The sequence below is a fragment of the Podarcis erhardii genome, assembly GCF_964252035.2.
Source record: "Podarcis erhardii genome assembly, chromosome: 3".
Lineage (NCBI taxonomy): Eukaryota > Metazoa > Chordata > Lepidosauria > Squamata > Lacertidae > Podarcis > Podarcis erhardii.
In genome coordinates, this window is record NC_138507.1 from 38547385 (window position 1) to 38565510 (window position 18126).

At 40.2% G+C, this 18126-nt stretch overlaps 1 protein-coding gene and 1 long non-coding RNA gene across 5 annotated transcripts in view; one reads left to right on the plus strand and one right to left on the minus strand.

Annotated features, from left to right (window-relative positions):
* Positions 1–18126, plus strand: part of KCNQ5 (potassium voltage-gated channel subfamily Q member 5) — a 255585-nt gene that overhangs the window by 210195 nt on the left and 27264 nt on the right. For all 4 annotated transcript variants that reach the window (XM_081857003.1, XM_081857006.1, XM_081857004.1 and 1 more), the window contains 3 exons: positions 5336–5511; positions 10608–10733; positions 17004–17114. In XM_081857003.1, coding sequence (XP_081713129.1) covers positions 5336–5511; positions 10608–10733; positions 17004–17114 — 413 coding nt within the window. The remainder of the gene's footprint in view (positions 1–5335; positions 5512–10607; positions 10734–17003; positions 17115–18126) is intronic.
* Positions 14908–16997, minus strand: LOC309339433. Its single transcript, XR_014155344.1, has 2 exons — positions 15754–16997; positions 14908–15452 (listed from the first exon to the last, which is right to left on the minus strand). It is a non-coding gene; the product is annotated as an uncharacterized lncRNA (long non-coding RNA).

The window sequence follows — 18126 nt, forward strand, 5'->3', positions numbered from 1 at the left end:
TAACTTTGATGGCGGGACAGAGTTAATCTTTTTCTTTGGTTCTGTGCAGTAGATTTAGAGGAGGCTCATTAGAATTCATGGACATGACTAACAAGTGCATTGTTTTCATTGGGCCTACTCTGAGTGTAACTTAGTTGAAAATAACTCCTTAAGTAAGTTCTAGCATTCGTTTGCTACCGATTCTGTTCACCAATACAAAGATGTCACCAATGTATCACCACCATATTAGCAGCTTGTTGGTGGGCTCTTTAAGGATGACTTAGTTAAGTTTGCTCCTGGGCATCTGCATGGCTCCATTTTATGTCAATTTATTTTTGAGAAGCCTGAACAAGTCATAGTTAAGGAGCCCACCAACAAGCTGCTCATTTGTTGGCGATGCATTTATGACATCCTTTGTCATCTGGACCACGAGCAACAAAAGTTTGGAACAATTTAAGAATGATACCAACCAGCCATCCCACCATCAAATGTGCACTTAATAGAGTCATTACAAATCATATGGGATGTTCTTCTTGTCACATAAAAAACAAGATAGTCACAGATCTTTACAATCAACCCACTGATGCTCACATTCATTTAAAATGGAATTCCTCCAGAACACACACAAAAACATCATCTGCAGATTGAAATGTTTTTGCAACTTCAATGAAAACTACCTCGGGTCTAAAGTGGGTGGTTTAAGCAAATGAAGGAACACCCACTTCATACCCCATAAGCATATATATGAAGTTAGGGTGTCTCACTCCAGTGTGCATAACTTTACACTTGCTTACATTGAATCACATTTGCCATTCACCTATTTTGGAAAGCTCCTTTTGGAGCCCCTCACAATCTTCTTTTGTTTTCACCATCCTGAACAATAAGCAAACTCATTATCACCTCATTACTGCTCCCCTCTGCCAATCAGGTCATTTAACTGCAATTAAGGAAGCAGAGATCCCAATACTGAGCTCTTGTGGCAAATCCTTCCATTGTGATAAATGTACTTTTTGGTTTTTAACCTGTTACCAATCAATAAGAGGACCTGCTCCTTCATCTCACGACTGCTTTTAGCTTTTGAAAGCTTTTTGAAAATTTAAGAACACAACATATACTCCTGTCCATATCCTTGTTGACACTCTCATAGAACTCCAAAAGGTTAGGCAGGTTATCTTTTTGGAAAGCCTAGAATTTTCTCTCTCTTTGCTACTATTTGCCTTAGTTCCTCAGACTCCCTTCCTGAGAAAATTAGTTAAGACACAGAGGCTTGTAGGTGTTGTTGGATTACAATTCCCATCATCCTTGACCATGCTGGCTTGGGCATATGGGAGTTATGGTTCAAAACACCTGGACAACACCAGGTTGGGGAAGGCGGCTCCAGACCTACACAAACTAAGAACTGAAGTAATACTAGGGCAACCAGCTCCTTAAGAAACAGAATGACTAACCAGCCTCAGTACATTAAACAGAATATCACCTGCAAAGCCAGCAGTGTAGTGTTTGTAGAATGCAAATTCCCTGGATGCCACATGAAGTATGTTAGGAAAGCAACTACAGGCCTTAGTACACATTTGAGAAATCATGTCAAAAGCAAATAAGGAGCGGGCAGCCACAATAAAAATAGCCACTTCTAAGTCAGAAACCACAAAGAACTGATGGCTAAAATTCCCAACACATTTCAACACATGTCTATTATCAGGCAAGCAAATATCCGTAGACAATAAATAAAATCAGTATGAAAGCAGAAATCTATAAAAGCCCGGAATAACATAAGCATACCATCTGTGCACAAAATACACAACTAGTGTGAAAATTAGTAACGTGCAATCCATAAATACTTAAGAATAACATGAAGGTGGCATATGGAATCCTTTTGGAAGGACTACTAACAGCAGTTTTATAAAATGATGAACCTTCTTCTCTTACACATATGTATAGAGAGACGATGCATTCTGTGACCCATGAGAGCAGTGTAATAACTGAAACAGGGCAGCAGTGATGGGGGAAATCAGGTTGAAACTTTAATGACTACAGCAGGTAAGCAGGGTTGGCATGGCAGTAAGGCAAGGATTATTGCCTCATTCCAGTCAGCCCATGCTGGTGGAATGGCAGAGCATGGCACCCACCCTTATCCCATCCGTGATGATCACCCAGCGTTGAACCCAGGTGTGATGCAAGCCAGCAATCCAGGTTCTCACTGGGTGGTCAGGGTGAAAAATTCCAGCCAGGTAGCATGCCTTAGTCAACCCTTTCCTCAGGCCCCTTATGGGAGCCCCTTTACTATGCCATTTTTGCCCCACAAAAGTACAGAATTATCTCAGCACCTAATGTAAGGAAAGCTTTATGTCACTGAGGGAAAGGCTGTAAAAACTCCAACTGAGGGCCAACTCAATTTGGGAAGGAACAAACTTCTTTCTGGCCTTGTAAAGCAATGACCTGGGTAGTTAGTTCAGTGAGGCTCTAGCAGCAAGAGCAGGTGGGTGGGAAGCTTGTAGGGCAAAATGGCCACAAATCCTCATGGGTGAGGCCTTTTAAGACCTTGGCTCCTTTGCATCTCCCAAAATCGTGCAGGGTGGCCAGCATTCTGTGAGATCTCACAAGAGTTGCAAAGAGATGCAGCATTACACATACACCCACTGCTTTCTGGGCCCCATGCTGCTGGGCAAAGTCACCCCACACACAAGTTGCCCTCAGAACAAGGCTTAAAAGTCTAATGGTTTTGAATTACAATCCCTAAGTCTGCTCAGAGTAGCCAAGCCCACTACACAATGAGATAGCTCTATAATCCAAGCTATGAAAAGGCCAACACACAACATTCAAACTAGCTCTGACTTTTCCAGTCGTTTATGTGAAAAATAATAGTTGAAATTGTGGGGTAAATTCAGACTCCAGAAGGATGAAAAGGCCTGTTTAATGCTGGTTTAAAATCTTGTTTAACTTTTTTTATGTTGAAAAAAAATTGTAAATACAACTATGCAATTGACAAAGAAACTGAAACGTAAACAATTCAAAGTCTATCTGTATTTTGCTTGTCAATTTTTTATATACACCCACAAATCAAGGGTTGTGTATAACAAAGTCATTGGAGGTTATAGATAGGTAGCCGTGTTGGTCTGCCATAGTCAAAACAAAATAAAAAAAATTCCTTCCAGTAGCACCTTAAAGACCATCTAAGTTAGTTCTAGGTATGAGCTTTCGTGTGCATGCACACTTCTTCAGATGGTATCTGAAGAAGTGTGCATGCACACGAAAGCTCATACCTAGAACTAACTTAGTTGGTCTTTAAGGTGCTACTGGAAAGAAAGTCATTGGACTCGTGGAATGACTTCCAACTGCACAATGGAATTTTGTCTCCTGTTCCTTCCCTTTCCATATCTGCTCTAATGGTTTTCCCAGGCATTCAGAGCTTTTAGGGGGGGTTGCTGGGGGAGGAGAGGGAGGGAAGGTTCAATTCCACATGTGGAATTTGTCCCGTGAGCACAATAACCTAATCTACAAGCACATCAGTGTACGACTATCTGCAATGAAAGGTTATTTGGAACAAATTTTACCACCTCTGCTCCCATTGAATTTGATCTTTATCTAGAAATAGCATAGAATTTTGCCCACCCCCACAAAAAAACCCAGTCACTTTTAGTTTTTCAGGACATGCGAAAGCTCTAAATTTAATCTAAACGCCAGTTTCTGAAAGGTGCAAAATGCTTTCAACACTCATCCATCTCAGACCTTTGGTGTACTGAGGGTTGTATTTCAAGAGTTGGCAGCCATCTCCCAAGACAGTGAGATGGTTATTAGAGCAATGTGACTCTCCTGCTTTGGTAACCTCTGAATTATGGAATCACTTGGGATAAGTGGATCTTGTGGGAAATTCCAGAATCAGCACAGGGAAAGGTAGCTTACCTCAGAAAACATTCCCATTTCAGGGCTTCATTAAGAACATGATTAAATAGTCCCATAGATATTTTTTTTTGGGGGGGGGGGAGCAGCTACAATAGGGCAAGCAGCTACAATAAGGGAGCTACAACAAAGCATCTGAAACTCAGGACATGGCAATAACAGGTCCATTGCCCTGCCTATAAGATAACAAACCAGGTAGCTTTTTCATTATCAACACTTTGCTTGGGGAAAGGTGCAAATGATTTGAAATGTGGCTAGAACAGGGAAGTAAGCTCCATGGAAGTAAGCTCCATGGACGTATATTAAATCAGATAGCTCCACTGGTCCATTATAACAAATTCATAACGTCAGTAAAATATTAAATTTATTAGTATCAACAAATAGTCATGTGGCAGTTCATCTAGTCTGAAATAGAATACTGTGAACTCAAAAGCTCACATGCTGCATTGTAAACATTAGTTTGTCCCAATAAATACAGTATTTTGCTTCCCAATATGACACTGGCAAATCTTAAAACACTTAGTAGGAAGTAAACCCTATTGTGCATTGTGGGACTTATTTCTGAGTAGATAAACATAAGATTAAGCTGTCACTCCCATGTCAGTGGGTTTAGATTGAGACTGGAATAGATGCTAATCTAATGGAAAGTAAAATGATTCAAATATATAAGCAAAGCATGCTATACACCCTTTCCTGGACTTTCAAATTTCAGATGAAGGAATTGTACCTTCCTACATAAAAGCTTTGCCAATGAAAAGCTAGTATGTCAGCAGAATGCTAATCTAATACAAGAATTGCTGCTATAAATTTATTGCATCAGCATGATGATTCCATCCCTGTGGTGCATTTTCAGTTATTATCACTGCTCCTGATTATTCTCAGTGAAGGGGTAGCCAAAGGGAGCAAATGTGTTGCTAACAATTCCATCTATTAACAGGAGCAGAAAAGGGTGGGCTCTTCCAATTAAATAGCTACTCTTCAAATTATTACAATTTGACTGGTTCCCAATACTAGGTATGTGAGCTACATAGAACTTTTGGTGAGAGATACTTATATTAGATCCATTTCAGTTAAAAGTTTGGTCCCATGAAATTGGCACACACAAATTAGATGAGGACTGTAGAGCACATGCCTGAAATAACTGGAGGCTGTCTAAGAACTTGGGTTAGATGATTGTGTATTATGTATTCTTGTAAAGTGTGTATTTTTGTAAATTGAGTAAAGGGCCATTTCTTTTGATAGAACTTAGCACTGGTCAATGCAACATTTTATAGTATTGTATTTTTTGCATTTATAGGGATGTTGTTGTTACAATTCACTTTCTTTCAGCATAAAGACTGTTAAAGAATATTCTTAACATACAAAGCCATCCAATTCACCCAGCATATGACAATATGCTATCAAGCTATTACTGGTCCATATGCATAAATTAATGTATTTTGTAATGTATTTCTTTCAGACATCATTGTTCTCATCGCTTCAATAGCAGTTGTTTCTGCAAAAACTCAGGGTAACATTTTTGCAACATCAGCACTGAGAAGTCTTCGTTTCCTACAGATCCTTCGCATGGTGCGCATGGACCGAAGAGGAGGAACCTGGAAATTGTTAGGTTCAGTGGTTTATGCACATAGCAAGGTAAGGGTCTGCTCATATCCTTCACTTCTCTGAATTTTGTCAGTCATTCATGCATGTATTTCATGCTAAAAAAATTTAAAAAAAGGAAATACAGAATCCTGTAGCAGTGGTTTTTGTTCTGCATCGACCATTCACATTTGTGTGTATATCTCGGGTAGGGACCCTTCACCTCGCCATGGGGTCAGATATAACCTGTGAGGCCATTTCTCAAAAACCACCTGCTAATGAACTGGTGCCACTGATAGAGGCTGATGTCAGCTGATGGGTGGGGGTTCCATTCTACAATGGCTGCGCCAAGTTGCCCTGCTAGGAATTGGCCCACACAGCCAAAGTAGCCCTGGTCAGTTTGGCTCTGTGCTTCCATTCCCATGCAGGAACATGTTGCTCACCAGGGCAAGGAGGACTGAGCATATTACACCAATCCTGGCCCGACTGCACTGGCTGCCAACTAATTTCTGGGCCCAATACAAAGTGCTGGTTCTGACCCTGCAATCATAATCTGAGGCCCTTCTTCATGTGCCTCCTCCACAAGAGGTCCAGAGGGTAACAACATGAGAGCGAGCCTTTTCTGTGGTAGCCACTCTCTTGTGGAATGCTATCCCCAAGGATGCACACCTGGTGCCTTCATTACATATCTTTAGGCACCAGGCAAAAGCATTCCTCTTCCTTTTTTTTTAATATAATATTTATTAGATTTTTGTTTAACAATAAAAGCACATAATAACATAACATTTTCCAGTATCCACATTTTGTACACTTCCTTGGACTTCCTCACACCTCTTGTTCCTGCTTTCTAAACTCATAAATTTTGCCAGCAAATTATTAACTTAGTTTAGTTTATATAATAAAATTTTCCACTATTAATATCTCAAATTTTGAAATTTAACAACTCTCTTATTGAAACTTAATTATAAAATACTGTTTATCCAAAATTTGTCTTTTCTTTCAATTACGTTCAAATTTATATTCCTTGTTACTAATTTGTTGGAGCCGTGTTATTACAGATCTTACATCTTTCTTAACATTCATACAATTTACAATGTTTTTGTAGATAATCCTTAAATTTCTTCCAGTCCTCCTCCACCAGTTCTTCTCCCAGGTCTCGGATTCTGCCAGTCATCTCAGCCAGCTCCATATAGTCCATCAGTTGCATCTGCCAATTTTCCAGTGTGGGTAAATCTTGAGTTTTCCAGCATTTAGCAATGAGTATCCTTGCTGCTGTTGTAGCATACATAAAAAAGGTCCGATCCTTCTTTTGCACACTCTGGCCGACAATGCCTAGGAGAAAGGCTTCTGGTTTCTTAGGGAAGGTATACTTAAATACCTTTTTCATCTCATTATATATCATTTCCCAGAAAGCCTTCACTCTAGGGCAAGTCCACCAGAGGTGAAAGAATGTTCCTTCAGCTTCTTTACACTTCCAACATTTATTGTCAGACAAATGGTATATCTTTGCAAGCTTGACTGGAGTCATGTACCACCTATATATCATTTTCATAATATTTTCTTTTAAGGCATTACATGCCGTAAATCTCAAGCCTGTGGTCCATAACTTTTCCCAGTCAGCAAACATGATGTTGTACCCTATGTCCTGTGCCCATTTTATCATAGCTGATTTGACCGTTTCATCCTGTGTATTCCATTTTAGCAGCAAGTTATACGTTCTTGAAAGTATCTTAGAGCTGGGTTCTAACAGTTCTGTTTCTAACTTTGATTTTTCCACCTGGAATCCTAATTTTTTATCTGACTTAAAAGCTTCTTTGATCTGAGCATAATGTAACCAATCTCGCACTTTCCCCTTTAGTTTCTCCAAACTCTGCAACCTCCAATTGTCTCCATCTTTTTCTATTATTTCCCAATATTTCGGCCATTTGGCCTCCATATTGAGTCTTTTCGGGGCCTTAGCCTCCATTGGTGATAACCACCTTGGGGTCTTGTTTTCCAATAAGTCCTTATATTTTGACCAGACATTAAACACTGCTTTTCTGACAACATGATTCTTGAAAGCCTTGTGTATTTTAACCTTGTCATACCACAGATATGCATGCCAACCAAACGCATTATTGAATCCTTCCAAATCTAAAACATCAGTGTTTTCAAGAAGTAGCCAATCTTTCAACCAGCAGAAAGCTGCTGATTCATAGTACAACTTTAAGTCTGGCAGGGCAAAGCCCCCTCTTTCTTTAGCATCAGTTAATATCTTAAACTTGATTCTGGGCTTTTTGCCCTGCCAGACAAATTTGGAAATATCTCGCTGCCACCTCCCAAAACACTCCATTTTATCCACTATCTGCAAAGTTTGAAACAAAAACAACATTTTTGGCAATACATTCATCTTGATAACAGCAATACGTCCTGACAAGGAGAATTTCAATCTTGACCATACATCTAGATCCCTTTTAATTTCAGACCAACATTTTTCATAATTGTCTTTAAACAGATTCCTGTTCTTCGCTGTTATGTTTATCCCTAGGTATCTTACTTTTTTGACCACATTTAATTCTATCTCTTTCTGAAACCTTTCTGACTCTAAAGGAGTCAATTTTTTTTCCAAAACCTTAGTTTTTTGCTTGTTAAGTTTAAATCCCGCCACTCGACCAAACTCATGAATCAATTGCAATACCCTTTTAGTACTAGGCTCTGGCTCCTGTAGGGTCAAAACTAGGTCATCTGCAAATGCTTTCAGTTTGTATTGTTTCGCTCCGACCTGAATACCTTCCACCAACCGGTCTCCTCTGATCATATTCAAGAGCACTTCCAGGACCGATATAAATAACAAAGGGGATATAGGGCAACCTTGTCGTGTTCCTTTCTCAATTCTAAACTCTTCTGTCACCACATTGTTAACTATCAATTTTGCTTTTTGCTCTGAATAAATTGCCTCTATCCCATTCTGAAACCCCCGCCCCACTCCCATTCCTTCCAAATTTTCCTTCATAAACTTCCAAGAGATGTTGTCAAAGGCCTTCTCCGCATCTATGAAAATTAACACAGCTTTTGTATTAATATTTGTTTGCAGAAGTTCCAAAATGTCAATAATATTCCTTGTGTTAGCAAACAAATGTCTACCTGGGAGAAAGCCTGCTTGGTCCTTATGAATTACTTCATTAAGGACTTTTTAAAATCTTCTTGCTAGAATGTCTGCAAATATTTTGTAATCCACGTTTAAAAGGGAGATGGGGCGGTAATTCCTAAGTTGCGTCTTTTCAGATTCTAGTTTAGGTATCAATGTAATGAAAGCTTCTTTCCACGACTTCGGTGCCTTCTTCCCCTCCATAATTTCATTGCAAACCTCCATTAATGGATGCATCAAATAATCTTTCAATGTCTTATAATATTCGGAGGTAAGCCCATCTGGCCCTGGAGACTTGCCCAATTGCATGTTCTGAATGGCCTCCTCAATTTCTAATTGTGTTATTTTATAATTCAGGATAGTTCTGTTCTTAAGAGACAACTTTGGTAGACCATTCTTCTTTAAGAACTGTTCTATCTCAGATTCATTTTGCGGCCCCTGTGTATATAGTTGTTTGAAATATCTCTGGAAGCACTTTCTGATTTCCACCGGGTTCTGAATATTTCTTCCCTCAATTTCCAAGTTTGTTACTGTGTTCAACTTTTGTCTCTTTTTCAGCTGCCATGCTAGCAGCTTTCCACATTTATTTGCTGATTCAAAGGATCTTTGTTTCATTAACTTAGTTTTCCAAAAAGCATTCCTCTTCCCACAGGCCTCTGGCTAACTAAACAATCCATGGCTCTTTAAACTATACTGCGGGGTGGGGTTTAAAGAACAGCACAGAAATACTTGCAAGAGGTCTTTCAAACAGCCCAGCACTGCTCTCTAAACCTCTGAAAACCCCAACCCTGGGGTTCTCTTTGACTTTCAGTTTTTGACAGGCTTAAGAGCAACAAGGGGCTGCTTGCAAAAGGGCTTTCTAACAGTCCATGTTACACTTTGAGGTCCCAGTATTCATATTGACAACAGATAACTGACAGGTGAGAAGGCCTGCCTACCTTTCAAATTTGGCCTGGCAACATTTTGATTGTGATTGCAAATATAAAACTGTGATACATCAGTATGGCTAACAAAATGGATGCACAACTAACACTCAAAGATACAAGTCAAATATAAGTAAGCAATAAGGGTTGGAGAGATATTAATCTGACTTCCTTGCCAGAAAACATTCACCACCCTGGTATGTGTGAATAGCTGACCTATGCAAAGTGTTCCCAATCAGTGAGAAAAAAGGAACAGTTCAGCTTATCACAGCCTCTCTGATTTATCAATTTCCACAGTAATAGTGGTGTCAGTATGTTGCAGCAAAAACTACACAGTGTTTTATGGCACCTAACAAACATGTGACATAAGCTTTTCTCATTTATTATTATTATTATCATTTTCTTAATTTATGAATCGCCTTCCACATGAATCTCCAGGTAATTAAAAACTACTGGAAAAAACATGGCAGCATTGACTTGTCCGCTGTTGCAATTAGAGATACCATCTGATCCAAAAACATTAGAGAAAACATACGGATATATAAACAACACCCCATGCCCTCGTCCTAGAAGATAATACTTCTAATCACTTACCTACAGCAAATGCCACACCTCTGAACGTTGCCATCTTGGCTACAGCCCCCTTTGACACTGGAGCAGAGGAAGCTGAAACATTTTACTTTTAAGACTTCAGTATCTCTGCTCTGTTAATCACTGTTACGTAGTCATAATCCAAAGAACCATGCAACTCATTCTGCTTCTCCAAAGGGGCTTTGGTCCCTTGTTTCTTGAACAGCAAAGCCAAGTTACAGAGCAAACCTCTTGAAACTTAGGAGAATTTTTTAAGAGTTTGTGATGGCATGGAGGTCTGCCAAGCACATTCAACCTCTTCGGCTTAACTCAAGAAGCAAATTGCATCTTGGCCCTAAAACAGTATTATACATTGTAATGTAAAAGGAAAATTTGCGTACAAAGAATTTTTTTGTATATAACTAATAAAGTAACTACAGAATATGGAGGTACAAATATTTCAATAAATTGCATTGGTACAGATAGGTTGTCAAAATACTTGTTTTTAATACTCTTTTTTTATCCTGTAGGAATTAATCACCGCCTGGTACATAGGATTTTTAGTATTGATTTTTTCATCTTTCCTCGTCTACCTGGTTGAAAAAGATACAAATGCTCAATTTTCTACATATGCAGATGCTCTGTGGTGGGGCACAGTAAGTACAGAATCAACTGAACTACATGATTTAGACTATGCAATATTTAAAAACCATGACCTAGCATGAAAGTGCTCCCATGCAGGCTCATTGAGAGGAGATTGTGGCCACTATGCTCTTGCCCAGTCATTCTGCGGCTATGCAGTCATGGTTTGGCTTGGTGTATCATCCAGTCCAGGGCTTGTGATTTAACTCCTCCATACAAATATGAGCTGTAAACCACAGGACAAACCTTGATTACCGCTCAGTATTACTTTGTAAGTCAGGTTCAGATAGCATGCTTTGGCCAGCTATGACTTACTTAGCTCAGTGCAGCACAGAAGCAGAATGACCAGCAAGGAGCAAAGGGGCAGGGAGTTCTTTTCCTGGAGCCTATGATTTCTCTCTAAGCCAAGCATAGGCAAACTCTGGCCCTCCAGATGTTTGGGACTACAGTTCCCATCATCCCTGACCACTGGTCCTGTTAGCTAGGGATGGTGGGAATTGTAGTCCCAAAGATCTGGAGGGCTGGAGTTTGCCTATGCCTGCAGTCTAAGCCATGGTTTGGCTTAGCGTGATATGCAAACCAGTTCATAATCAGAGAAGAAGGCCTTAAGTCATACTGGCAGCAGCTGAATTGTGTTGGTATTTGAAGCTTTGAAGCATATTAGTCCCACATGACAGAATGATCTGTGGATAGAAATGATAAGTGTCCCTTTGGTATGGTTAATTAAGATTTCAGATTTCACTAATTAGAGTAGCTGTATTATAATAAAAAGACACTCATCACTTAACCACATTTGATTAATTTTTGGATTGTTTGCTTAATTAACAGTTAACCGTAATGTACTGAAATAAATTTTGCTGCATTAAATAACATACCTAGGGAATTAAGAGCCTTTTGATATTATCCTAATTTGGATATACCAGTTCCAGACCTTTTCAAAGATGTGTCTGTTACTGAAGATCATAACAAAAGGAATTTTAAATTCTCTAGAATAGAAACTTAGGGCTAGAGAGACAGAGAGGTGTTTTTTTTTGCTTATTCCAGATCATAGCTCTTTAATTGTTTTGTCATAGCTGCCAAAAGCATTTATGCAAAATTAAGGTACATTTTGTTTACTGCTTTGCAGGTTGGTTGGGTTTTTTTACAATCAAGCAGCATATAAATTTTATGAAATAAGGAAAGAAAGATAAGCATCTCTTGTTCACACAGCAAGGTAAATGACAAAGTTCTCAATAACATAAGGCTGTGTACACACTAACCTACACACAAGTCAACCTGGAATCGTACATACTTCACTTCAAAATGTTGCTTTCAGTCTTGATTGATTCTAGTTTCTGTCATCCACAGGGGTAGGGTGACTATGTGCATTTGAAAATCCTCCCTTTGATTAGATTATCCTAGCCTCCTTCCTGTGCATGCCCCAGGTGAATGCAGAAGGAAGACCTGATCTTGATATATGCCATCTTACAAGATCATTGAGCAGGTGTGGATACACACCCCACTCACACCTCCTTGCTGTGACTGCATACATCTGTTTTCAAATAGATACACTGAGAGGTTATACGCAATCAATCTGTAATGATTTTTTTCCCCAGAATGAAACCAGTTCTTCAAGAAGTGCTTTTCATGGGCAAAGAATATGCAATAGGTATAGAATGTGGGCTACAGAGGGGGTGGGAATAATAACTCAGTCTACACTGATTCTAGGATAAAATGTAGTAGTAGTAGTAGTATTTTAATTTGTTACCCACCCTTCACCCTAAGGTCCCAGGGCAGGTTCCAGCAACTAAAACAAAATGTTTAAAACAGCTTAAAACAGCTTACAATCACAAACATAAGTGTCCTGGCAATGTTGCATGTATGCAGCCTTAACCACAGTTACTTAGATTCTAGCCATATGTTACTCAAATTGTCTGTGACATATACTGCAATGTTTTCCTGGGAACCATAATAATAATAATAATAATTCATTATTTATAACCATTTCATTCACGGATGCCTATACATTAGCAACCAGGAGTAATACAGGCTATGCATGAGAGATCATTCATTCAGTCTTTAGGCATTTGATTAAGAAACGTGAAAAGAAATGAAGGTGTGAAACATGGGCAGCCAGATCAGATTCCTCCTGCAGTTGCTGCAGCAGTTCCAGCACAAGTGTCTGCTTTCACAGCAAGAGCTCCAGTGGCATCCTCTTTGAAGCAAGTGAGACCATCTGCCCAGCTTTGCTCAATTGACTTTTATAAAGACCACCTACCATTCTCAGCCGGCAGTGGCGATTGCAGCCAATCAGGGCTCTCGCTCGGGCAGCGGACCTGTCAGAGCCAGGTTTCTGTCAGGTCTGCTGCCGGGTTTAAAAGCTGAATGCACTGCAAATGGGCAGTGCAGTCAAAACCAGATGTCCCACCCACCCATTCATTGGCCCTGCCTGGAGGTACGCAAGCAGTGCATGCATATAGCTTTCCTGTGGAATTAATCCGTCACCGTATTCGGGGCCAGGGAGAACTTTGCCTGCAAACAAATTGCGCCTGTCTGAGGGTTTGCCTTCCTCATAGCAACTGGCACAACTTTTGACAGGGAAAACGCATTGGGTATGGATCCTTAGCCTAAGCTAGTGTGAGGGATGGGTGCCCCTTCCGCTGCTCCAGGATCAAATTCTGGGTAGCCTGGTAAAAGGGTCCAGGGGTTGGGTTCTGCCTGAAAGCCCAGATTGGGAGGCCAATGGGCCATAGAGCACCCCAGATTTCATCCTGGCGGGATCTCCCCATAGATCTGCATGATGGTGGGATCCTGAACCCCAGGATCAATCCTGATGAAATATCAGCCATCAGCCAAGCAGATTGGGTCAGGATACATACCAAATGCCTATGCCAAAGCCTACTTACACCTGTAATCAATGATGCTGTGGCCATTTCCATCTCAAGTCATGTCATTCTTTGCTGTTTTGTCTCTTCCTACGGCAGCCTCCAGCCTGCTGTACATGGGCCTGCAAATTCACTCCTTCCCAATTAGCTAGGGCAAGTTGGTGCTGCTGCTCAGTGTAGGTGAGACCCTGGGGCCAGGCCTTCTGTCCTGCTGCACCCTTCTCCATAGCTCCTAAGGATACAATTGTTTTATCACTCTCCCATTTCCCCCCTCCCAATTTGTCATCGGTCCCAGGTTTATATGCACTGCCAACAAACACACCTGCTTAAAATATAAAGTTAAGATTGCTGTTGTGGAAAACCAGTTAGTTAGACTGTTTCAAAGTTGAGGGAAATATATATATATATATTTTCATCGTTACTATTGTTTTTTATTTATATTGCACCATCGGCGTACATTGTGCTTCACAGAAAAATATAAGCAAAGGCTCTGCCCTAAGGATGTTAGAACCTACATTAGTTCACAATCTGAATGTCTTCTGAATCACACTATTGCAGTGTGGAGGCAAAAACAAGTCCGCTGTTGAGAAGCAGACTTGTGAAGATGTGACATCTCTTTATCACTCAAGAACCACCCTGCAGCAGGGCTCAAAGGCAGCAAGGAGTCTCTGATACACTTAAAAGGTGTAATGTACTTGTCAGGGGGCTTCAGAACCTGTTGAGCGTGTGAAAGAACAGGCTGGATTCTGTTCAGAGAGAGAGAGAGAGAAGTGCTGCTGTTCTTTCTTTCTAAGGGCTTGCAATTATATAAAGATCTACAGGACCCATGGTATATCTCTCTGCTGCGGAGACTGTGAGCCAGCAGTGTCATTAAAGATAAATGACAGCTGGCTCTATCCTTTTCATAAGCTCCTCTTCTTTTCTTCAAATGTAGCTTGGAAACATCTCTCTATTCTCCAGTGTCTGGCAGTGATAGCAACCTGGATGAAGGCCAGATTATTCAGGTCCATTCCTGATAAAACAGGTTGATGCTGATTTGCTGAGGAAATAACTTTGTGGAACTGGCAAGGCCATCAAGGAATGGAAAGATATTTGTTAGTCCTTTGTTAGCATTTCAGGTCTTTGCTATGACTACATTTATTTTGGAAATATAATTTATTTTTATTAAGCCAATCAAGAGATAAATTCATGGGACTTGGTTGTAAATTTTTTGGGGAGCGGGAGAGGGTTAATTCAAAGCTATGGATTAACCCCTTTTTACCTATGCAAAGCAGCAGTCAATGAAAGATTCTGCATGCAGAAGCAAAATAAGAGGTCTCAGATGGGACTGAAAGATAAAACTTTATTCATAGTAATTATAGTTTACAAAACAGTAAAATGACAGCCCTTCCTCAGGGACACAGCTATGGATGATATCCAACTAAGTTGTTCTGCAAGTGCAAGGATTTGTGCTTTCAAAATAGAAGTCCCCTCTTCCTGCCCTTTGCACCCCCTAAGACTGTTCAGGGGGTTCCCCTAACCCTCCAGACCAGATTTTATCCTGTGAAATTGGGGAGGGGCACTGGATGCACAATGACAGAGGAGGGGGAAGTTCTATTGCACAAGCATAAGTCCTTGCACTGATGAAACAAGATAGAATCCAACCTCTGGCTTAGACCTTTTTTACCAAACAAAGCAGCATTGTTTTGCAAATTTGCATGTGGAACAGCATGCAATCTGGTTGCCTAGGTGTGGCCATTCAAGCTCTGTGCAGATGTAGTAAATGGTAAATGAAATCAGGGCACTGTATCCATATCAGAGGCATAGAGGAAGGGGTGTGTAAGATACCGTTCTGTCTTGTCATCAGTGATGGTGGCACAGGGTTATGTACTGAGTTGAATAGGATCCATATTTCAGCAATCTGATTGGTCCTAGAACAATAGGATTCAGAATGCAGCAGTCTGGTTGGTCCGCAGGAGCCACCCAATCTAACTCCAGGTGGAAGTGGATCCGCAACCAGATTGTCCTACAAGTGAATCCCGGAATTAGCCAATCACGTGGGGCCCATTGTGTAAATAATGTATATAAAGCAGACATTTCAGGAGAACTCCCACTCCTCACTACTATGAGCTGAATAAAGAGCATTGAAATCCACACTTGATTCTGAGTATCTTTCACACAGGATCTGCACAATATGTGCCCATGATAGTTATACAGTTGAGTTTCACACAGCAGTATTGACAGCAGGGAAAGCTCTACTGTTATTTAAAGAGTAAAAACAAATTGCAGCTTAAGAGATGAGTTCCCTCCCCAAGGGGTTCTGCAAATAAAGGGGTTGATGACGTAAGTTCCCCGCAATGAAAAAGTCAAGTCATTGTTTCTCCTCTAAAAGAAGATTCTTAAAAAAAATTATGCTAGATTGCCTCTAAAATAGGGTCTCCAGTAGCATGTATTTCTGAATTTGTTGTCATTCTTAAAAGCTACAGTGATGAGCATGGTTTAATGGTTAAAATACCTTCCAAATGAACTTCATTGAATGGTCTTGTATACACATTTTATGTTATTTTCTTAAAACATAATTGAGGGTTTTCCTGGTCTTTTTAACTTCTCTGGTGTCTCTCATTTGAGAATATATTTCAACTAATCTACTTGTTTAGACATCCAGATTAATTCTAAACTAAATCTCTCTGTTATCTCAGGGTTCATGTGCAGTTGCTTCAGGGGAGTCTGATTCTGCTACTTTATTTAACAAATTGGCATGCTGCATGTGCAAGTGTAGATTCTTAGATCTAGTTGCTGAAGTGTGTGAGGCATTTGCAAGCAAAAATCAGCCACCAGGAGGGGAGTTAACCCTTTCTATGCCCACTCATTCACCCCAACAATACCCCCAGGCCACTTCCCACCTGCAGGCAGGCTTACATCCAGTTTCTGAGAAGGGGGGAAATATCAAAAACAGCTTGAAGCATTTGAAGCTGGTCTATGATTAAAGCAATGGAGGCAGCTCCAGCAGTCTCATTCTGCCCTTAGCCTGCCTGCCTTCTTATTTACAAGCAGTCCATGGGATGGTACTGCCTGTCAGCTTCCTCCTCAGGTTCAGTGTTGCCTTTGTAGAACTCAACAGGGATGAGGAGGAAGACAAAATGGGAATTGGTTGGCTCTGGCCTCCCTTGCTATTAGTCTCCCTGCCTTCCCAATCCTACCAGTCCCAGTGGACACCAATTTGTTCCAGAGGTCCGTACTTAACTACTAATTTGAGGAATGAGGTGGTTTTTTGTGAGCAAGCCCCATTCAAATCACTACGTATGGACCAGGAAAATTTCATATTTTGGTTACTCTTTTATCATTTTGCCATTGTGAATATTGCCCAGTTAATGTTAAAATTATCGACATCTGTGCCATCCACTTTTTTTCTCACAGTGAATTATATTTGTTTCTTTTCAGATCACATTGACAACAATTGGCTATGGAGATAAAACCCCCCTCACCTGGCTAGGAAGGCTACTTTCTGCAGGGTTTGCACTGCTTGGCATTTCTTTCTTTGCATTGCCTGCTGTGAGTATCTTTACAACTGTTTGCAAAACTTCAAACTCTTTAAGCTGGCATACATGGGAAACAACACTGGGACAGTTATTTGTATGGCACTGCAACTTCTGCAATCTACAATGCGGAAAATTGAAGCTGCTTTAAAAGCTCATTTATTGTCCTGTGATAACAGTAAAATCTATCTGATAAGTCCCAGAATTTATTTTGGTAATATTGTACCCATATATCGTTCCATAAGCAGTAGGCAGCTTTTTATGTGAGGCATGTTAGTAAGGCTTATTGGGAATGGGACATTCAGCCCCCACTATCCATAAATGACAAGATTTAGTCCACCCTAGTTCCCCATCTATCCACATGGTTGATGTGGGCAGGATCTGAAGTGGCTAAAGAAACTGCTTCCTGCCATCAATACAGATATCCCCAGTGGAAAATATATCTGCCTCGTCCAAAAACACACGTCATTGTGTGGTTATGTGATCTGCAGTGAAGATCTAGTTATTAATATATCACTGTGATTTTCATGCAGATCCAGTCAGGGCTTTTTTTTGGCAAATGTAATGATATTATCCTTGTAATGTTTTTTGGATTATCAAAAAGCATCCAGAAGAAATTTTACTCGTCTTGCAGGAGGCTAGGGAACACACTGTTCTATCCTCTTGAGCTTCTTAGTATAATTATGAATATTCTCAACCTATTTCAGCTGAGATGCAAAAAAATAATAATGGTGATATAATTAACCAAATTGTTTCCATGCCTTGCAGGCATGCTGTGTTATATTAATAATTAAAGTGAAGCATTTACCTTAGAGTTTATAAGTCAGAAATGTTATTTCTGATCCAGCTGCTAACTACTGGTCTTGAAGGAAGAAAACTGTATAATCTGTGCTGAAATTCTTGTGAACCTAGATAAGCTCGCCTGCCTGCTGACACTGATACCTAGCTGTGAGTTTTAGTAACATGTATTGGAATATTTTCCATGTTCCCTTTAAATGATCATTGTATACAGTACTTCTAAAAAGTTT